At 41.0% G+C, this 24051-nt stretch overlaps 1 protein-coding gene across 1 annotated transcript in view; it reads right to left on the bottom strand.

Annotated features, from left to right (window-relative positions):
- The window catches only part of LOC311145389 (sprouty-related, EVH1 domain-containing protein 1-like), a gene marked incomplete at its 3' end in the record, with an annotated part of 75076 nt that extends 56575 nt beyond the window's left edge, over window positions 1-18501 (bottom strand). The window contains exon 1 of the mRNA XM_084181612.1: window positions 17864-18501. Within this exon, the coding sequence (XP_084037738.1) occupies window positions 17864-17895 (32 nt within the window). The 5' untranslated portion in view covers window positions 17896-18501. The remainder of the gene's footprint in view (window positions 1-17863) is intronic.
- Window positions 18502-24051: the final 5550 nt, after the last annotated feature.

Raw genomic sequence — 24051 nt, 5'->3', positions numbered from 1 at the left:
CCATAAGTGATAACTAAGTGGCTTGGGGAACAAAACATCGACATTTTGGGTCCATGGCCAGGAAACTTCCCAGACCTTAATCCTGTTGAGAACTTGTGGTCGATCCTCAAGAGGCGGGTGGACAAACAAAAACCCACAAATTCTGACAAACTCCAAGCATTAATTATGCAAGAATGGCTGCCATCAGTCTGGATGTGGCCCATAAGTTAATTGACAGCATGCCAGGGCAGATTGCAGAGGTCTTGAAAAAGAAGGGTCAACACTGCAAATATTGACTCTTTGCATAAACTTAATGTAATTGTCAATAAAAGCCTTTGACACTTATGGAATGCTTGTAATTATACTTCAGTATACCATAATAACATCTGACAAAAATATCTAAAAACACTGAAACAGCTAACTTTGTGAAGACCAATACTTGTGTCATTCTCAACACTTTTGACCACGACTGTACAGTACGTATGTATGTATGTATGTATGTATGTATGTATGTATGTATGTATGTATGTATGTATGTATGTATGTATGTATGTATGTATGTATGTATGTATGTATGTATGTATGCATGCAAGTACAGTTCATTCGTAAAATATTCAGACCCGTTTACTTTTTCCACATTTTGTTACGTTAAAGCCTTATTCTAAAATGGATTAAAAAATTGTTTTTTTTTCTCCTCAAGCTACACACAATACCCCATAATGACGAAGCAAAAACAGGTGTTTAGAAATTGTTTCTAATTTATTAAAAATACAAAAACTGAAATATCACACTTACATAAGTACTCAGACCCTTTACGCAGTACTTTGTTGAAACACCTTGGCAGCGATTACAGCCTCAAGTATTCTTGGGTATGACGCCACAAGCTTGGCACACCTGTATTTGGGGAGTTTCTCCCATTCTTCTCTGCAGATCCTCTCAAGCTCTGATCCAGTTGGATGAGGAGCCTCTATGCACAGCTATTTTCAGGTCTTTCCAGAAATGTTCGATCGGGTTCAAGTCCGTGCCACTCAAGGACATTGAGACTTGTCCAGAAGCCACTCCTGCGTTGTCTTGGCTGTGTGCTTAGGGTCGTTGTCCTGTTGGAAGGTGAACCTTCAGCTCAGTCTGAGGTCCTGAGTGCTCTGGAGCAGGTTTTCATCAAGGATCTCTGTTCTTTTTTCCGTTCATCTTTCCCTCGATCCTGACTAGTCTCCCAGTCCCTGCCACTGAAAAACATCCCCACAGCATGATGCTGCCACCAACATGCTTCACCGTAGGGCTACCAAAAAATGTCTGCAGCATTGAAGGTCCCCAAGAACACAGTGGCCTCTATCATTCTTAAATGGAATAAGTTTGGAACCACAAAGACTCTTCCTAGAGCTGGCCGCCCGGCCAAACTGAGCAATCGGGGGAGAAGGGCCTTGGTCAGGGAGGTGACCAAGAACCCGATGGTCACTCTGACAGAGCTCTAGAGTTCCTCTGTGGAGATGGGAGAAACTTCCAGAAGGTCAACCATCTCTGCAGCACTCCACCAATCAGGTCTTTATGGTAGAGTGGCCAGACGGAAGCCACTCCTCAGCAAAAGGCACAAGACAGCCCACTTGGAGTTTGCCAAAAGGCACCTAAAGAGCTCTCAGACCATGAGAAACAAGAGTCTCTGGTCTGATGAAACCAAGATTGAACTCTTTGGCCTAAATGCCAAGCTTCACGTCTGGAGGAAAGCTGGCACCATCCCTACGGTGAAGCATGGTGGTGGCAGCATCATGCTGTGGGGATGTTTTTCAGCGGCAGGAACTGGGAGACTAGTCAGGATCGAGGGAAAGATGAATGGAGCAAAGTACAGAGAGATCCTTGATGAAAACCTGCTCCAGAGCGCTCAGGACCTCAGACTGGGGCGAAGGTTCACCTTCCAACAGGACAACGACCATAAGCACACAGCCAAGACAATGCAGGAGTGGCTTAGGGACAAGTCTCTGAATGTCCTTGAGTGGCCCAGTCAGAGCACGGACATGAACATCTCGAGAGACCTGAAAATAGCTGTGCAACGATGCTCCCCATCCAACCTGACAGAGCTTGAGAGGATCTGCAGAGAAGAATGGGAGAAACTCCCCAAATACATTTTACATTTACATTTTAGTCATTTAGCAGACGCTCTTATCCAGAGCGACTTACAGTTAGTGAGTGCATACATTATTTTTTTTCATAGCCCCTTGGGAATCGAACCCACAACCCTGGCATTGCAAACGCCATGCTCTACCAACTGAGCTACATCCCTGCCGGCCATTCCCTCCCCTACCCTGGACGACGCTGGGCCAATTGTGCTCCGCCCCATGGGTCTCCCGGTCGCGGCCGGCTACGACAGAGCCTGGATTCGAACCAGGATCTCTAGTGGCACAGCTAGCACTGCAATGCAGCAGACCACTGCGCCACTCGGGAGGCCCCAAATACAGGATGTGCCAAGCTTGTAGCGTCATACCCAAGAAGACTCAAGGCTGTAATCGCTGCCAAAGGTGCTTCAACAAAGTACTGAGTAAAGGGTCTGAGTGGAGGCTGGCTAGTGATGGCTATTTAACAGTCTGATGGCCTTGAGATATAAGCTGTTTTTCAGTCTCTCGGTCCCACCATTGATGCACCTGTACTGACCACGCCTTCTGGATGATAACATGGTGAACAGACCGTGGCACGGGTGGTTGATGTCCTTTTTGGACTTCCTGTGACATCGGGTGCTGTAGGTGTCCTGGAGGGCAGGCAGTGTGCCCCCGGTGATGCGTTGGGCAGACCGCACCACCCTCTGGAGAGCCCTGCGGTTGTGGGTGGTGCAGTTGCCGTACCAAGCGGTGATACAGCCCGACAGGATTCTCTCAAAGGTGCATCTGTAAAAGTTTGTGAGGGTCTCAGGGGCGAAGCCACAATTTTTCAGCTTCCTGAGGTTGAAGAGGCGCTGTTGCGCCTTCTTCACCACACTGTCTGTGTAGGTGGACCATTTCAGATTGTCATTGATGTGTATGCAGAGGAACGTGAGACGGCCCTGTATATGTGCTTTCTTGAGCAGGGGGACCTTGTGGGCGCTGCAGGATTTCAGTCTTTCACGGCATAGTGTGTTACCAATTGTTTTCTTGGTGACTATGGTCCCAGCTGCCTTGAGATCATTGACAATATCCTCCTGTGTAGTTCTGGGCTGATTCCTCACCGTTCTCATGATCATTGCAACTCCACGAGGTGAGATCGTGCACCTTCTGTGGACAGGTGTCTTTTATACAGGTAACAAACTGAGATTAGGAGCACTCCCTTTAAGAGTGTGCTCCTAATCTCAGCTCGTTACCTGTATAAAAGACACGAGAGCCAGAAATCTTTCTGATTGAGAGGGGGTCAAATACTTATTTCCCTCATTAAAATGCAAATCAATTTATAACATTTTTGACATGCGTCTTTCTGGATTGTGTTGTTGTTATTCTGTCTCTCACTGTTCTAATAAGCCTACCATTAAAATTATAGACTGATCATTTCTGTGTCAGTGGGCAAACGTACAAAATCAGCAGGGGATCAAATACTTTTTTCCCCTCATTGTAGCTTATAGGACCTGTTTCAAATTATCACTTTTATGCTCAAAATAGCCACTTCATATGCGCACTCTCTCAGGAATGGGAAAAATATCCTTTCTATTTTATTCAGCTAAATTCAATTATATTCTTCTTACTATAAAATCATATAATATAAAATAAGGTCATGGGACTTCTAAGCATATCTTGTCAGCTAAACTAACAAGCCTACAGCCTATGGCATGGAGCATAGTCAGATAACATACAGTAGGCCAACTCATATTCTGTTCTTCAGAAATACATTTCTTCATATCATAAATGTTTTAGACCTGAGGTCCGGCTATTAAAAGGTCTTCACGGATCCACCTTTACCAGAATACCCGAGACCCAATCCGGGACTTCTCTCTACCTCTCCCTTTATCAGCTCCGGTTAATAATGTAGATTAAAAATGGCCTTTTCTGCTGCTTCCCTCACTCGGATTGGGTCTAGTTGTCCTCGGATCTGTTCAGAACGGGTCTCTATATAAAACAAATAAATAAATAAATAAATATATGTAAAATATATATATATATATATAGTGGGGAGAACAAGTATTTGATACACTGCCGATTTTGCAGGTTGTCCTACTTACAAAGCATGTAGATGTCTGTCATTTTTATCATAGGTACACTTCAACTGTGAGAGACGGAATCTAAAACAAAAATCCACAAAACCACATTGTATGATTTTTAAGTAATTAATTTGCATTTTATTGCATGACATAAGTATTTGATACATCAGAAAAGCAGAACTTAAAATTTGGTACATAAACCTTTGTTTGTAATTACAGAGATCATACGTTTCCTGTAGGTCTTGACCAGGTTTGCACACACTGCAGCAGGGATTTTGGCCCACTCCTCCATACAGACCTTCTCCAAATCCTTCAGGTTTCGGGGCTGTCGCTGGGCAATACGGACTTTCAGCTCCCTCCAAAGATGTTCTATTGGGTTCAGGTCTGGAGACTGGCTAGGCAACTCCAGGACCTTGAGATGCTTCTTACGGAGCCACTCCTTAGTTGCCCTGGCTGTGTGTTTCGGGTCATTGTCATGCTGGAAGACCCAGCCACGACCCATCTTCAATGCTCTTATTGAGGGAAGGAGGTTGTTGGCCAAGATCTCGCGATACATGGCCCCATCCATCCTCCCCTCAATACGGTGCATTCGTCCTGTCCCCTTTGCAGAAAAGCATCCCCAAAGAATGATGTTTCCACCTCCATGCTTCACGGTTGGGATGGTGTTCTTGGGGTTGTACTCATCCTTCTTCCTCCAAACACGGCGAGTGGAGTTTAGACCAAAAAGCTCTATTTTTGTCTCATCAGACCACATGACCTTCTCCCATTCCTCCTCTGGATCATCCAGATGGTCATTGGCAAACTTCAGATGGGCCTGGACATGCGCTGGCTTGAGCAGGGGGACCTTGCGTGCACTGCAGGATTGTAATCCATGACGGCGTAGTGTGTTACTAATGGTTTTCTTTGAGACGGTGGTCCCAGCTCTCTTCAGGTCATTGACCAGGTCCTGCCGTGTAGTTCTGGGCTGATCCCTCACCTTCCTCATGATCATTGATGCCCCAACGAGGTGAGATCTTGCATGGAGCCCCAGACCGAGGGTGATTGACCGTCATCTTGAACTTCTTCCATTTTCGAATAATTGCGCCAACAGTTGTTGCCTTCTCACCAAGCTGCTTGCCTATTGGCCTGTAGCCCATCCCAGCTTTGTGCAGGTCTACAATTTTATCCCTGATGTCCTTACACAGCTCTCTGGTCTTGGCCATTGTGGAGAGGTTGGAGTCTGTTTGATTGAGTGTGTGGACAGGTGTCTTTTATACAGGTAACGAGTTCAAACAGGTGCAGTTAATACAGGTAATGAGTGGAGAACAGGAGGGCTTCTTAAAGAAAACCAACAGGTCTGTGAGAGCCGGAATTCTTACTGGTTGGTAGGTGATCAAATACTTATGTCATGCAATAAAATGCAAATTAATTACTTAAAAATCATACAAATGTGATTTTAAGGATTTTTGTTTTAGATTCCGTCTCTCACAGTTGAAGTGTACCTACGATAAAAATTACAGACCTCTACATGTTTTGTAAGTAGGAAAACCTGCAAAATCGGCAGTGTATCAAATACTTGTTCTCCCCACTGTATTTGTAGGTTGTTGTTTACTGTAAAATAATGTGTAAAGTTGTCTTCACTTCGCCGAAGATAACTAGCATCTATGAATAAGGGCATAACGTGCAGTTTCTACGTAGCAGCGATTCCCCCAAGAGCGCACATGCACAGTTGTTACCCATCTTCGCTGCTGTGGCAGTTGGCTACATAAAATAAAGATATAAAATAATTGCAAATGTTTTAGGTGGAAGAGTACACATTTGCTGACTCAAAATTGATCAAAATAGCTAATTCGGCCGTACGCTTTCAATAAAAACGAATGTCCACACTTCGCACATTTCTGAATCATGGATTCACTGGCAACGGAGCAGAGCAAGGCCTGCATCCAGCAACGTCATCAGTCACGTGACCAGTTTTTGCAGCTGTTTCAGTACAGCTCTACAGGGAGAGAGGGTGAGAGGGCAAACGCCACTGAACTAGTTTCAACGTACGGAATAATTTGGGAGTTTCTGAATTTTGGGTCAACATTTCCTTTAACAGGCTACATACCCTGTCAAGAGTTTGGTTCATAAAATATTCCTTTTAGAAGATGAAGTTGTGTTTGCATAAATCCCCTCATCTAGCCTATACCTACTTATCTTTTATAGACACAAACACACACTTACCAAGCGTGTACACATACATACACACATACATAGTTGAGCACACAGGCCCCAACCCCTTCCTGTTTCAAAGAGTTTGGAAACTCAAAGACAAGGATTTAGGTCTGTGGCCTCGCAGGAAAGAACCGTCTTAACCCAGCTGCAGCAGCGCCCAACAAGGCCTAGCCTTCATGCTCCTTTATGCTGCAGCACAACTGAAAACAATATATACAATTCAGAGACGGTATACTGCTCAAAGCAATTCTTAGAAGCACCGAGATATGGCCAGGGCACATCAGAGAGAGGAGCTCCTTGAAAAAAGACATAACAACGTAGGCCAGGGATATTCTTACGGGGCCAGGTGTAAAAATAAAAAGGTTAATTGCAGGGGGGACAGACATTTTCCACATGTGATTATTCTTTGGAATAACTGTATAAAATTGCAACGCACACACACCAATAAAGCGTCTCAATATTAACACAATGATATGTCAAATCATCTAATGCCAAATTCCAGGAAAGTATGTTTGAATTCATTTCCATCAGTCAATACGTGTTTTTTGTCACACTCACTTCTAACGAGTACTTGTGAGCATCAGAGAGGGAAACACAAGGCACGGATGTCTTCCTGAGAGTCGTAGCTTTTAGGAATAGGGTAATAATAATGTTGTAGCTTAAACCGTTCAAAGGCTAGAGACAAATTCATATGAAGAAATTGTTTTATCAACATGCCACATAGACGCTAGAAACCGCAACATTTTTTATAGACAACCACCATAGTGCTTGTCATTTTGGCACTGAACATCTGATTTTTGCGGATTTTTTTCTCCAGATCTTTCATTAATGTTCAGAATTGATCAAAGGGCCAGTCTAAATTAATAAACGGGTCAGATCTGGCCCACAGGCCGCCAGTTGAATAGCCCTGAACTAGGCTCAACTAAAAACAAATTGAGGACTAATACCACACAGCATAGCCTAATCAGTAGCGTTTTCAAAGGCAAAATGGGCATTTCATATGTGTTATCTATAATTTTATCTTCAATGTTGTGACCTTCAACTAAATAGGCTAAAACACATTTCACTGCACCAATAAATAAATAAATAACCTTTTTACTGTGCTTTTTTAAGAAAAGAAAAATCCTCCAAATACACTGATGACATTTACAAGCTTAGGCCTAGGTCTGCTACTAAAATACTTTTAAGAGGAAATGAGAATTACAAGAGGGAAGTGGCTCGGGTTTAAAATATACCGAAATATAACTCTGGCCATGGGAAGAGAACAGCCAGACCAGACTACATTTATACTGTTCAGGGCCGGCTCAGTTACACAGTAACACACGGTCAGTAACAAACCATCCCATTTGCCAGATAGAGTTAGAGGATTATTGTCATAAATCATGCAAACAATACAACACCCTCTAACAGAACAAACAGACTAGACCATAAATAGCCTGTACATGGGTTAATTTCACAGATTATGCAACTGCTCATCCTCCATAACTAATTATCATACAGTTGAAGTCGGAAGTTTACATACAGTGAGGGAAAAAAGTATTTGATCCCCTGCTGATTTTGTAAGTTTTCCCACTGACAAAGACATGATCATTCTATAATTTTAATGGTAGGTTTATTTGAACAGTGAGAGACAGAATAACAACAAAGAAATCCAGAAAAATGCATGTCAAAAATGTTATTATTGATTTGCATTTTAATGAGGGAAATAAGAATTTGACCGCTCTGCAAAACATGACTTAGTACTTGGTGGCAAACCCTTGTTGGCAATCACAGAGGTCAGACGTTTCTTGTAGTTGGCCACCAGGTTTGCACACATCTCAGGAAGGGATTTTGTCCCACTCCTCTTTGCAGATCTTCTCCAAGTCATTAAGGTTTCGAGCCTGACGTTTGGCAACTCGAACCTTCAGCTCCCTCCACAGATTTTCTATGGGATTAAGGTCTGGAGACTGGCTAGGCCACTCCAGGACCTTAATGTGCTTCGTCTTGAGCCACTACTTTGTTACCTTGGCCGTGTGTTTTGGGTCATTGTCATGCTGGAATACCCATCCACGACCCATTTTCAATGCCCTGGCTGAGGGAAGGAGGTTCTCACCCAAGATTTGACGGTACATGGCCCCGTCCATCGTCACTTTGATGCAGTGAAGTTGTCCTGTCCCCTTAGCAGAAAAACACCCCCAAAGCATAATGTTTCAACCTCCATGTTTGACGGTGGGGATGGTGTTCTTGGGGTCATAGGCAGCATTCCTCCTCCTCCAAACACGGCGAGTTGAGTTGATGCCAAAGAGCTCCATTTTGGTCTCATCTGACCACAACACTTTCACCCAGTTCTCCCCTGAATCATTCAGATGTTCATTGGCAAACTTCAGACGGGCCTGTATATGAGCGTATATAAGGCGCTGCAGGATTTCAGTCCTTCACGGCGTAGTGTGTTACCAATTGTTTTCTTGGTGACTATGGTCCCAGCTGCCTTGACATCATTGACAAGATCCTCCCGTGTAGTTCTGGGCTGATTCCTCACCGTTCTCATGATCATTGCAACTCCACAAGGTTTGTTTGTTATTCTGTCTCTCACTGTTCAAATAAACCTACCATTAAACTGTTAATTTCTTTGTCAGTGGGCAAACGTACAAAATCAGCAGGTGATCAAATACTTTTCCCCTCACTGTACACTTAGGTTGGAGTCATTAAAACTAGTTTTTCAACCACTCCACAAATTTCTTGTTAACAAAATATGGTTTTGGTAAGTCGGTTAGGACATCTACTTTGTGCATGACACAAGTCATTTTTCCAACAACTGTTTACAGACAGAATATTTCACTTATAATTCATTGTATCACAATTCCAGTGGGTCAGAAGTTTACATACACTAAGTTGACTGTGCCTTTAAACAGCTTGGAAAATTCCAGAAAATGATGTTATTGCTTTAGAAGCTTCTGATAGGCTAATTGACATAATTTGAGTCAATTGGAGGTGTACCTGTGGATGTATTTCAAGGCCTACCTTCAAACTCAGTGCCTCTTTGCTTGACATCATGGGAAAATCAAAAGAAATCAGCCAAGACCTCAGAAAAGATATTGTAGACCTCCACAAGTCTGGTTCATCCTTGGGAGCAATTTCCAAATGCCTGAAGGTACCACGTTCATCTATACAAACAATAGTACGCAAGTATAAACACCATGGGACCACGCAGCCGTCATACCGCTCAGGAAGGAGACGCGTTCTGTCTCCTAGAGATTAACGTACTTTGGTGCGAAAAGTGCAAATCAATCCCAGAACAACAGCAAAGGACCTTGTGAAGATGCTGGAGGAAACAGGTACAAAAGTATCTATATCCACAGTAAAACGAGTCCTATATCGACATAACCTGAAAGGCCGCTCAGCAAGGAAGAAGCCACTGCTCCAAAACTGCCATAAAAAAGCCAGACTACGGTTTGCAACTGCACATGGGGACAAAGATCTTACTTTTTGGAGAAATGTCCTCTGGTCTGATGAAACAAAAATAGAACTGTTTGGCCATAATGACCATCGTTATGTTTGGAGGAAAAAGGGGGTTGCTTGCAAGACGAAGAACACCATCCCAACCGTGAAGCACGGTGGTGGCAGCATCATGCTGTGGAGGTGCTTTGCTGCAGGAGGGACTGGTGCACTTCACAAAATAGATTGCATCATGAGGAAGGAAAATTATGTGGATATATTGAAGCAACATCTCAAGACATCAGTCAGGAAGTTAAAGCTTGGTCGCAAATGGGTCTTCCAAATGGACAATGACCCCAAGCATACTTCCAAAGTTGTGGCAAAATGGCTTAAGGACAACAAAGTCAAGGTATTGGAGTGGCCATCACAAAGCCCTGACCTCAATCCTATAGAACACATTTGTGGGCAGAACAGAAAAAGCGTGTGCGAGCAAGGAGGCCTACAAGCCTGACTCCGTTACACCAGCTCTGTCAGGAGGAATGGGCCAAAATTCACCCAACTTATTGTGGGAAGCTTGTGGAAGGCTACCCGAAACGTTTGACCCAAGTTAAACAATTTAAAAGGCAATGCTACCAAATACTAATTGAGTGTATGTAAACTTCTGACCCACTTGGAATGTGATGAAAGAAATAAAAGCTGAAATAAATAATTCTCTCTACTATTATTCTGACATTTCACATTCTTAAAATAAAGTGGTGATCCTAACTGACCTAAAACAGGGAATTTTTACTAGGATTAAATGTCAGGAATTGTGAAAAACTGAGTTTAAATGTATTTGGCTAAGGTGTATGTAAACTTCCGACTTCAACTGTATGTTAAGAATTGGTAAAGAACGATGGAGAAAGGATGATATTGTGGCAGGAAAGACTGACCAAATGTTCGAACATTTGACAAAAGAGATCTTGAGATAAGTGTGAGCTAGTATTAGGGCTGCACGGATAATGAAATTGTAATCTAAATTGCGATATTGACATGCGCAATATCCATATCGCAAGAGGCAGTGACATTTTGAAACGCCACTTAGCCATCTGTAAAGCCCATTTTTTTGACAGTTCTCTCTTAGTCCCTCTTCTTTTTGTCCGCTTCCCAGTCCCACACACACACCAACCCCCATCCCGTCACTCAAGCAGGCAGTTCCTAGTGCTCGACATTCTCTCTGCATGCATGGACCAAACAGCATGCAGTCAACAGATTTTTCTAAACAAGAACGACGCAGCTTTCTACTTTGCTTCTTAATACAAATCCACGTTTTCTATATTATACTATTCATTTGTGTAACTTGCTCTCTGCAAAATGCTAGTTAGTTGCTCTTAACAAGCTCCAAATGTACCTAAAAAAATGTGTGTTAGCCCCTAATGCTAATCGCTAGCTAACAAGCCATCTAAATCCACTGAGCTAGGGCAAATCTTGCTAGCAAACCTTTGCTTTAATACATCAGCACTGTTTGTGCAACAGCTTGTTCTTAAATCAGAGAGGAAAATATGAATGCACTATTTACATTTATTTAAATAATTTATTTAAATCTAATTAGGGTCCCATGGGAAACACTGACCAACACTTTGGTTCATACTCTGTCACAACCATCTCCTCCCTTACTTTTCATTCGTTGTCATGCAAAACAAAACTGCATTCAAGTGCCCACTGTATTCCAACCATAGAAATATAATGATCATTTTAATTTTATGATCCCAACAGTTTACCCAAGTGTTCTGATCTATAAATCGCAATCGCAATATTTGGTACAAAAAGCAATTTTTTTGCCCATATTGTGCAGCCCTAGATAGTATCAGTGATCGTTTGACAACCTACTAGGCCAGCCAGCTGATAGCTACAAAAGAACAATGAGCTCTGACTGAATCCAAAATTTCCTTTCTACATTTTGTTTGCACAGATAACAAGTTCCAATTCAGTCAATACAGGGCAGTGACCAAAAGCATTCTAAAGGCTACTTCCCTAAAAGATTACAGAAGCAAAACTACAGACAACTCTGAGAACCTCTACTGAGCCTGACCACAACATACCAATGGGTATTAGGCCTAGCTACACCAAGGCTGTAGAGCTAAAGGTGGTGTTATGTAAGCTATCCCAAAAATGTATAGTTACATATCGCAATATTATTTTGGGACGATATTATATCGATATCTGACTCCAAGTATCGATAGAAAATAAAAGGTTTATTTTTTGTTATTTTTGCTACTGTAGGTAGCGTTAGCGGGCACTAGTCGGCTGTACCTGCGCCAAAATCTCTGTATTTTTCATCCTATAGCTTGTTCTCCGTGTTCTTTTTAAATAGTGAGAAAACATATTTCAGCACTTTTATTTCCCTGACTGATCAAAACTCGTTTTCTCATGCTCTCTCGTCTCTCTGCAGCAGACATATAGTGAGCAATACGTTTGCAACATCAAATAGCAATACAATCGCAGTATCGAATCGCAATACATATCGAATCGTGAGAATTGCAATACATATTGTATTGGCACCTAAGTCTCGTAATATCGTATTGTGAGGTCCCTGGCAATTCCCAGCCCTAGACTGCATCACCCTAAATACTAGCCTAAAGAGATTAGCATTATTTCACAGTTTCACAGAGCAATTAACACAACCATAAACTATTTGCCAAACAGTTGAAGTCGCTAACGCGCTGTCGTCAAGGCAGGATGCTCACATTCAATCAGTGGTTGTTTGGGTGGAATGTGTTTTGGAAAGCCTGTAAAAGGAATGGAGTGAGGGGCAGAACAGACCCCCAGGTGATAAGATCACAACAACCCACATTGACAGACAAATGCTGAGCTGTCAAATAAATCACCCAGATAGAAAGAAGAGAAGACTGAGGAATCACTTGACTGGCAAACAACTAGGCTAAACAGAGGAAAGAGCAACAATCTAAAACCATTAGGCTAACCCTAATCATTCAATGACTTTACCAAGCATCAAATAGCTAAACTTAGCCAAAAGCTTTAACTGACTAACAGTCAAATCTACAGTTTGTAGGTCTATAGCCTATAGGCCTATTTGTTGAGTTACAATTGTTAAAAAGGGAAAAGAACTTAGTGAATTAATGTTCAGCACAGTAGTACACCGACCTCTATGCTCCCTCATAAGAATATGGATGAATGCTGTTGTGTCTACTTCTACAGGACACACAACGGCATTCATGTGACCTACTTTTTGTGTGTACAGTGCCTTGCAAAAGTATTCATCCCCCTTGGCATTACAACCTGTAATTGAAATTGATTTTTTTTTTTTTTGGATTTCATGTAATGGACATACACAAAATAGTCCAAATTGGTGAAGTGAAAAAAATAACTTGTCTCAAACAATTCTAAAAAATAAATAATGGAAAAGTGGTGCATGCATATGTATTCACCCCCTTTGCTATGAAGCTCCTAAATAAGATCTGGTGCAACCAATTACCTTCAGAAGTCACATAATTAGTTAAATAAAGTCCACCTGTGTGCAATCTAAGTGTCACATGATCTGTCACATGATATCGGTATATATACACACCTGTTCTGAAAGGCCACAGAGTCTCCATGAAGACCAAGGAGCTTTCCAAACAGGTCAGGGACAAAGTTGTGGAGAAGTACAGATCAGGGTTGGGTTATAAAAAAAATATCAGAAACTTTGAACATCCCACGGAGCACCATTAAATCCATTAAAAAATGGAAGAATATGGCACCACAACAAACCTGCCAAGAAAGGACCGCCCACCAACACTCACGGACCAGGCATTAATCAGAGAGGCAACAAAGAGACCAAAGATAACCTTCAAGGAGCTGCAAAGCTCCACAGTGGAGATTGGAGTATCTGTCCATAGGACCACTTTAAGCCGTACACTCCACAGAGCTGGGCTTTACGGAAGAGTGGCTAGAAAAAAGCCATTGCTTAAAGAAAAAAATAAGCAAACACGTGTGGTGTTCGCTAAAAGGCATGTGGGAGACTCCCCAAACATAAGGAAGAAGGTACTCTGGTCAGATGAGAATAAAATTGAGCTTTTTGGCAATCAAGGAAAACACTATGTCTGGCGCAAACGCAACACCTCATCACCCCGAGAACACCATCTTGTGGGGATGTTTTTCCATCGGAAGGGACTGGGAAACTGGTCAGAATTGAAAGAATGATGGATGGTGCTAAATACAGGGAAATTCTTGAGGGAAACCTGTTTCAGTCTTCCAGAGATTTGAGACTGGAACGGAGGTTCACCTTCCAGCAGGATAATGACCCTAAGCATACTGCTAAAGCAACACTTGAGTGGTTTAAGGGGAAACATTTAAATGTCTTGAAATGGCCTAATCAAAGCCCAGATCTCAATCCAATTGAGAATCTGTGGTATGACTTAAAGATTGCAGTACACCAGCGGAACCCATCCAACTTGAAGGAGCTGGAGCAGTTTTGCCTTGAAGAATGGGCAAAAATCCAGGTGGCTAGATGTGCCAAGCTTATAGAGACATACCCCAAGAGACTTGCAGCTGTAATTGCTGCAAAAGGTGGCTCTATTGACTTTGGGGGGGGGGGGGTGAATAGTTCTGTTTTCTTGTCTTATTTCTTGTTTGTTTCACACAAAAAAATATTTTGCATCTTCAAAGTGGTAGGCATGTTGTGTAAATCCAATAATACAACCCCCCCCCCCCAAAAAAAAAAAATATGTTATTCTAGGTTGTAAGGCAACCAAATAGGAAAAATGCCAAGGGGGGTGAATACTTTCGCAAGCCACTGTATGTACTGACAAGTATGTGCAACTAATAGACACAAACTGCATGTTAATGTTTTTACATTTATGTAAATTGTAAAGTATTTTGTCTGTAACGTCTTTTCGCTCTTGACGGTGGCTTATAGAATGAGTCTTGAGACGCCACTTGCAAAACATCAAGGAAACCTGAGTCTTCTACAATGCTAATGGGTCTACAATCCTTTGCAATCCATTTTGCTATTGTGTTGGTCAAATTATCTGAGGTTGATTTTGTTAATTGCCTGCAAACATTCAGCGTGGTCTGGCGCAAACCACTTGCTGAATCTGACGGCCCAGCAAACGCATGTTTGGCGTTGACATGGTACTTCAAGCTTGAACAGCTCCGGTGAAATTGAAACTCCTTCTTACAAATCTTGCAAATAACCTTGTACTTGTTAACTGTACCATCATCATTCTTTTTATATTTGAATCCGTCAATAGGCCCACTTTGCTCACCTTGCTCCATCTCGCCTCTAGCTCCCAACCACTTTCCTGACCTGAATAATTTGTCACACTGCGCATGCGTGAAATGCGTTAAAAAAATTGACGTAATTAACAGCAAACAACTAATTAACGTCGTTAACGCGCTATTTTTGACAGCCCTAATATATATATATATATATATATATATATATATATATATTTCCTGAGTGTTCTTCTATCTTCTAAATATACGACAGACACTTCAAAACCTTATTACTTATGATAAATTTTTTGACTGTCTGTTCTGCCATTTCTGAATGAGTTATTCAATGCGTTTCTATGGGCTATGGGTAAAGGCCAAATTCAATATTTTATCAAATATTGTTTTTATATTTAAAAAAATATATACCTACAGGGGTGCTAAAAATACAAATAAAATAGCTAAATGAGCCATGGTATGACCATCATAAACCCTCCCCCCAACGGCTTAGACTTTTAGGGATTCATAATCTGTACGAGTGAGTCTTTGCAGGTGTCAGTGAGCAGCGCACATATTTATATTCAACCACATTATTCATCACACAGCTTTGTGCTATTTTGATGAAGGAAAAAGCTGTGAAACTTTATACATTTGCTATGCGAAAATAAAAGCATATTCATCACACTTGACCCATGATGCTAACAGAGAAGCGTCCAGAAACTTCCAACAAGACGACAATGTAACCTATTGAGCGTCCCATTTTATTCATACAGATACGACTCACAACAATACATCTGTGGTTTAATGATTGTCCTACTCCAGGGTTCCCCAACTGGCAGCTCGTGGGCCAAATTTGGCCCGCGGGTGATTTTATTTGGCCCACCACGTTTTTGGAGCAAAAAAATAAACATGTATTTCTTGTCTTTTATTGTTGGACATAAAAGACTAAATACACCAGCAAATCAGCTCCAAGTGATTTACATTTTGTAAATCTTTATTTCAAAGTATTCCCACACATAATAGAGATATGTGATCATATACAAATGTAAGCAATGTTTGAAATTAGTATATGTTTTAGTCAAATGTTCTCTGTTTGGGCTTCTTGCGGTCAATTTGCAGTATTCAAAATATTTATAATTATGTTCCGGCCCCCTGACCATCTGTTAAAGAAAAAAAGAAAAATAATCGTCCCGAGGCTGAATCTAGTTGATGATCCCTGTCCTACTCATTGACATGGTTTACTATAATGCTATTGTGAGGAGAAACAGTAAGGTATGCATGCTTATAACCTAAAATCCACCCACCCATCCTGATACAAAAACACAGGGTCGTGAAGCGCAATTCCTTTACACGGTGCAATTGCATCCGAAATTACTGTTCCGTTCCCATCATCTTCCTTTACCTTCCAATGTATTTGGTAATTATTAATTGATCATATGTTGGCCATCTTATGTGCTGTGCTTTGCAGCTGCTGTCACTAGGAAGAACAAACACACAGAACCACATACATCATGGTCCTGGCTTATGTAATATATTGAATATGAAACAACATGCCAGGTTCAAGGACAAAGGGTCCCCACATTAAATCAATCAACCCGATGTGTGCGAGGGATATAGATTGAATGGAGAACATGGGCGTCTTGGGGCACAAAACTGTGGAAATGTCAGCGTATGAACGCATTTCAACCGCCTGGACGCCATTCTTTTGAGACCATTGGAAGACTGTAATAAGAGCGAAGCATCCTTGCATGATCTATTTGTTTTTAAATTAATGGCTGTCTGTCATGTCTACATCTGGATTAAGCTAATCCCAAATGCAGATAAAATATTTGTGTGATCGCCAGTGCGTTGCAAGACACTGTACTGCACATCGAACTGTGAATGGGCACCCAGGTACTTTATGAATGGAAGTGGTCACGTGACCGCTGCACCTCCCGAGCAGATATTTCTCACTGACCGTCAACAAGCGCACGCAAGCGATCAGTCCATTAAACAATACGGATTTACACGAGAAATCATTTAAATGTACACAAAGGGCCTTATTTCAAGTTCACAATCACATAAATGCTGCTTTCCGGGTTCAGGCCAGTGCATTTGGAACGCATACGTCCATAAAAAAAAAAATATATGAATGAGATTGTAATATGCAAATGAGTGTGATTGAGAAAAAAATATGGCGTCTTCTGCTTTTGGAGTCTGACACTGCAGCAACCAGTTTACAGCCACATTTCCATTGAAGAATTATGATATTGAGGGAATATTTTTTTAAACCACATTACCATTTTATGATAACTCATCTACATGAACTAAGAGAGTAACCTGTTATCAAATGTAAAAAAAACACTATATAATATTGAATCTTATGACAATATCATTTTAGAGCTGATAAGCAGTCTTCTTAAATCCCATGTACAAACAAACAAATCTAGCCACAGTGATTGTATGTGTGACTAAATCGTGTAATTTATTACAACCTGAAATATCAATAGATATTATCCAATTGAAGTCAAATCATAAATGGTATTCTTCAAAGACAATATTGATGTAACAACTATCATATTTTGCATTAATTATGAGGCTATTGTTATACAGTGGACTGTAATCCATTTTCTGTACAGTTGTCATAATTACATTTAGCATCTCTCGTTGCCGTAATATAATGAGAGGCCTCTATTTCTATTAAATCCAGTCCCAAAACACATTGTCGTGATAATGGAAAATAAACCAAACAAAATAAATAAATGTGTATGTATTTTGTATTACTTCAATAGTAATCTCATTTAAATATGAAAGTGTGTAGAACCAATGCAATGTGTAGAAGCAAGGATCCTAGTGGAACAGAGTAGTCATTTAGAATCCTGCAAATCATTGCAGTGAAGATTAGATACATGAAGGACATCATTGAATTCTAGAATGTGGGGTAAATGTACTCACTCGTTGTTTGGATTTGTCGAATCTTCGCTCATCTTTCCTCAAGGGGATGCAAATCCTGGCAATAGCATCAAGGACGCAGTGACGGCGGGGAAATAAACCACAAATATCACCATTTTCTTTCGCATAAACCACCCAGATATTGGATAAAAGTAAATGGTCTTACAATGGTGCATGCATAACTGAGCTTTATTTCGGAAAACCAAGTAGCCTAGCTAGCTGTAACTAAATTGCCAGGAGGAATGACAACCGATGATTCATTTTATCTTCCCTGGAAGTAAAATCCAACCACAATAAAATACACAGCTTCGTCATCCTCTTCCGCAACACGAAATCCAATGCGCTCAGATGCTAAAAATGGTACAAAATAAACCCGACATTTGGCACGTTATTCGTGGTTAGCTATCGAGCATTCCCTCGCCAACTTCAGGTCCAGGACAACACTTGAAAAGTGCTGCAGCGTTGCTCCGTCAATGTGTCGGTGTACGTTGAATTATAACCTCCACAACTGGGGGGGGGGAAGACAGGCCTACAAACGAATTTTCATTATTAAATTGAAATACATTAGGCAAAAACGGTGAGTAAAATGTTCTCGAAGAAGTTGTTGTACATCTGCTTTAATCGAATTCCATTTTCAACTCGGGCAATGAACATCGAAAAACTGGGCGGAAGCGTCGCCCCAGCTCTAGAATGAAATCCTTCCGCGTGGCCGAAAAAAACATATATTTCAAAGGAATCTCAACTATCAATACAATTGCTTACATCTACTCGAACCATATTTGAATAGTTTTCATGTTAAAAGGTGCCTGTGTCATTTGGCATATACATTTATTATTTATATCCAAAGTTGACCTAAAGTAGTCCCTGCACTTCCCAACGAAGTTTCCTTTCAATCACGCATTGATACACAGAAAAGGGAAGCGTCTGTGTGATAGCACGCAAAATAGAAAATAATCTGTAGGAAGGATTGTGTGTGTGTGTGTGACAGTGTGATACCACCGCCAATATCAAGTGTAGATTCTGTTCATTTGGGTTGCATTTCGCGCATTTAGTATCACAGAAACATCCACGTTCATACTGGAAGACTAGTGCTATAAAATGGAGGAGATAGTCTAGACATACAGTATGAGCCGGATACATGGTGCAGCACGTGGAATTACATCAGATTCCCCTTCATGATTTCAAATAGCAGAGAAGGAAGGCTATAGTTGTATTCTTCAATCGGCTTCTCATTTATTGGCTGTAGGTTTGATCTCAAGTTTAGGTCTGAGGCCCGATATGTGAATGGTGATTCATGTAATTTCTTTGACTTTGAATTCTAAACAATTATTGTATCATGTTGACATCACAAATAACATTGTATCTGCAGTGACCTCTTGACCAGGCCAGGAAAATGATCCTGAGTATATTTACTGGGACCAGAATATCCGTTTCTCAAAACGGCTACCTTTTTTCTTGGATGTAAAAGGTGATAATAATCCACAACAATATAATGTTTTTATCTAAATTATATTTGAAGATAGGTAATAATGTTAGCCAGGTATTTAAGCTCTTCACAGCCAGCTTTAGAAAATAATAGATTCTTGAATGAAATTACATTAACCAGCAAGTGTATGCCTTTGAAAAAACCTACTCCACTCAGCATGTTTACAGATCTTTAACTTTATTATAATTATTGTATTGTTCTAGCTACATGTTTCTCCAAAAGATAATGTGAAGGTAGTATAATGTGCTATTACATTGGCATTCTGCGAACAACCATTGGAAATTGGGAAATATCTCTGAGCTCTCCTTGTTGGATTTCATTCATGTATTTTGTGAGAGAAAGACAGCCAGAAAACAAACGCAATACCAATTGACAAGTTAAATGCAAATCCTTATGATGTACATTAATCTTATTTCCTAGACTAGTGGAAGATTTGTCATATGCAATCAATGGGGTGGTTATATAAGTCTTTAATGCTATTGGATTTCTGTGCTGTGTGGAATGGCAAGAGATCAGGCTAAATGATTCTACCCGGTTGTCATAGTGATAGTATGTTGTGTGAGAAGTTTCTTTGTATTTCACTGGCTCCCATACAGCTTGTGCCACAGCCTATGTAGCAGCTGTATAAAACAGCCCCTATGACTAGATACAGTACATTGCTCTATCTAATGAGATGCATAGTTAACGCATATTGAACTGCTCTCAGGTGTTTGAAAATATTTCCTATCTGTCATGTCAATGGGGGGTGGAGCTTATTAGTGTGACACAATGGTCTGATTTGGTGGGTAGCTGCTGATATTCTTAGAACAAAGGTTTCGTTTTTTGTTCAGGTTAATTTTCCAACAATATGGTGCAGTCTTAATGGCCATATTATTTACAGTCTTATACGCATGTTGTTATCAAATAGACGTTGGTGACAATGAGTTCATAAAATGAACTCATTTTTTAAAGTAGGCTACGGTAGTGCACTTTTCACCCCTCCGTTCTTTAATAGAAACAAGCATCCTCATGGTTAGGCTTACGTCCACATGCCCAAATAAAGTGTCATTTGAGAAGAAAAACAATGACCTATCTTTACATTTTCCCACTAGCATGCTTCTATCATTTGGAGTGTTCAGAGTTCAGGAAGTCAGTTTCTTTTCTCACCTCACAAATATGAATTGCCTATATTGCATTTCCTGTGTTGTTCACACAACACAGTGTACCAAGCAAAAGGGCAACATGATGTTTAGCTCACAGAGAGAAGCCTCACTGCACTACTTCCCTCACAATGAGCAATCAGGGTCACCCGTTTAAGGAGATATATAACATAATAAATCAATAAGATGTTCAATGGTGACCTACTTACGTGAAGATTAGATATAGAACAGGGTTAGCTACTCAAGTCTTAACCCAATGAGTCCCACCGTAACGGTGGTGCGTTTTAGGATTCTAACCCCTTTTAAATAAGTTTCAAGTTTTAATGTCACATGCACAATTACAGTGAAATGCCTTTCTAAACCTTGTGTGTTTGAGCTAAAGTCTTCTGGGTTGTACCATTGGATTTGTCTATTTCTTCTACATCCATAGATACCATTAGTCTGTGTGATTAACAGGGGTTGAGCTAGATTGGTGTTTGTGAGACAAGGGTGGATCCCGAAGGTGCCCGGGGGGCGGGTCTTTTTACAAAAAACGTCTGTAGATTCTGAATGGTTTGAGCTACAAACTATTGAAAGCTATTTATGAAAAGCTGAGACTCTCACACTCACAAGCTACACACGAGTCATTAGAAGGTAAGGTGTTCTTCTACATAGATCATAGGAAATCCCAGGACATAGTGTCTAATACTGTAATAAGCTCACATAGTTGATGTCACAAACTCCACACAGTTGTCACTGACTAGTTAGATATTCAATTCCCAGTGAGCAAACAATTTCTGTACAGCATTCATATAATTCATTTTTATCGGGTTTTTGCTTTGGCGGACCTTATTTTTCTTATTGACATCTGTCAATAAAACTCATGAATGCAACTGTTTATGTCAAATTGTTTTGTGTTCTACTTGTAGCCCTGGTTGTCCTGAAAAGAAAATGGTAAAACACTTAATTGTGAGGCTAAATATAAGGGCTGGACATGCAGAAAATGAAAGTCAGATAAATGAAAAGCCGATTTTTGCTGGGGTCTCGGGACTGATAGGGTTAAGGGAGTAACAACTCATGGCAATGCATTTCATAGACGTAACAACACATTTTTTATAGTTGCAATAACTCACTCACATACTGCAAGAATGCCCACCAAAATTCAACATTCCAAGGAAAGTGAGTTATTAAAACACAGTCTAGGGACACAACGTGGCTACTGAAGGAAGATGAACCTGCTCAAGGCGAAACATGTCCAAAGCTGCATTCTATTCAAAGCAGTAGCAGCACTAGTTTCTAGCTCTCACGTATGACCACAATTAGGTGATGACCTCAAAGTCAGGTGATCACTAGAATAAGCAGCAGAGTAGACAGACAACCTCTGGTCACAAGTGAATGGAATTGAAGGCCCCTCTTTGTATGAACATTATGGAGAAAACTGGATGTGTGTACATCCTCAGACTCTCAGTCTGTGGAGACCTCCTGGAGCCCGTAGACAGTAGATGATGAACGACAACTCTTAAAGACACTCATCTAAGGATCCTGTGTCTTTTTTATATACACTACCGGTCAAAAGTTTAGAACACCAACTCATTCAAGGGTTTTTCTTTATTTTTACTATTTTCTACATTGTAGAATAATAGTGAAGACATCAACACTATGAAATAATCATGGAATCATTAAGTAGGTATGCATTGTTGTGTTCAGCTGGCAGCCATTTAAACAGTACCTCTTGTTCAAAGCCCCACCTCTGTTGAGTTGGGCCCCAGCCCGTAGACTAGGCTAGTACATTGTCTGGTTAGATGACAAACTGAAGTCAACAGGAACATAAAGGGAACCCAACCTGTTGTGGTTTAAACCAAATAAACAAGAGAGAGAGGGACACAATGTTGTCACGCGCTGACTCAGGGGACTCGTATATGTTGAGTCAGGGTGTGTATATTCTTTGTTATGTAGTATTTTCTATGTGGGATCTAGTATGTTTAGTTCTATGTTGGCCGGTGTGGTTCCCAATCAGAGGCAGCTGTCGCTCGTTGTCTCTGATTGGGGACCATACTTAGGCAGCCTATTGGCACTATTGAGTTGTGGGATCTTGTTCTGGGTAAGGTTCGTTGTATGTACAACCTTAGGACGTCACGGCACATTTCGTTTGTTTGTTGTTTTGTCGTGTGTTTATTCAGTATAAATAAACATGTACGTATATCACGCTGCGCCTTGGTCTGACGCGTCATTAGACAAACGTGACAAATGTACACTACCGGACAAGGGTTTTTCTTTATTTTTACTATTTTCTACATTGTAGAATAATAGTGAAGACATCAAAACTATGAAATAACACATATAGTGAAGACATCAACAAATGAAAATATATTTGAGATTTGAGATTCTTCAAATAGCCACCCTTTGCCTTGATGACAGCTTTGCACACTCTTGGCATTCTCTCAACCAGCTTCATGAGGTAGTCACCTAGAATGCATTTCAATTAACAGGTGTGCCTTCTTAAAAGTTAATTTGTGGAATTTCTTTTCTTCTTAATGCGTTTCAGCCAATCAGTTGTGTTGTGACGGGGGGGGGGGGTCAGTCAATACGACAGTCCATCAGACATGAAGGTCAGTCAATACAAAGTTTATTCAAGTGCAGTCGCAAAAACCATCAAGCGCTATGATGAAACTGGCTCTCATGAGGACCGCCACAGGAATGGAAGACCCAGAGTTACCTCTGCTGCAGAGGATAAGTTAATTAGAGTTACCAGCCTCAGAAATTGCAGCCCAAATAAATGCTTCACAGAGTTCAATTAACAGACACATCTCAACATCAACTGTTCAGAGGAGACTGTGTGAATCAGGCCTTCATGGTTGAATTGCTGCAAATAAACCACTACTAAAGGACACCAATAATAAGAAGAGACTTGCTTGGGCCAAGAAACACGCGCAATGGACATTAGACTGGTGGAAATTTGTCCTTTGGTCTGGAGTCCAAATTGGAGACTTTTGGTTCCAACCGGCGTGTCTTTGTGAGACGCGGTGTGGGTGAACGGATGATCTCCGCATGTGTATTTCCCACCGTAAAGCATGGAGGAGGAGGTGTTACAGAATTCTGCAGCGATACACCATCCCATCTGGTTTGGGCTTAGTGGGACTATCATTTGTTTTTCAACAGGACAATGACCCAACACACCTCCAGGCTGTGTAAGGGTTATTTGACCAAGAAGGAGAGTGATGGAGTGCTGCATCAGATGACCTGGCCTCCACAATCCCCCGACCTCAACCAAATTGAGATGGTTTGGGATGAGTCGGACCGCAGAGTGAAGGAAAAGCAGCCAACAAGTGCTCAGCAAATGTGAGAACTCCTTCAAGACTGTTGGAAAAGCATTCCAGGTGAAGCTGGTTGAGAGAATGCGAAGCGTGTGCAAAGCTGTCATCAAGGCAAAGGGTGGCTATTTGAAGAATCTCAAATCTTAAATATATTTTCATTTGTTGATGTCTTCACTATATGTGTTATTTCATAGTTTTGATGTCTTCACTATTATTCTACAATGTAGAAAATAGTAAAAATAAAGAAAAACCCTTGTCCGGTAGTGTACATTG

This window comes from Coregonus lavaretus (genome assembly GCF_964263955.1).
Source record: "Coregonus lavaretus genome assembly, chromosome: 18".
In the NCBI taxonomy this organism is placed as follows: domain Eukaryota; kingdom Metazoa; phylum Chordata; class Actinopteri; order Salmoniformes; family Salmonidae; genus Coregonus; species Coregonus lavaretus.
The sequence above is the reverse complement of the archived record's forward strand: the minus strand, read 5'-3'. Positions and strand labels throughout refer to the sequence as shown.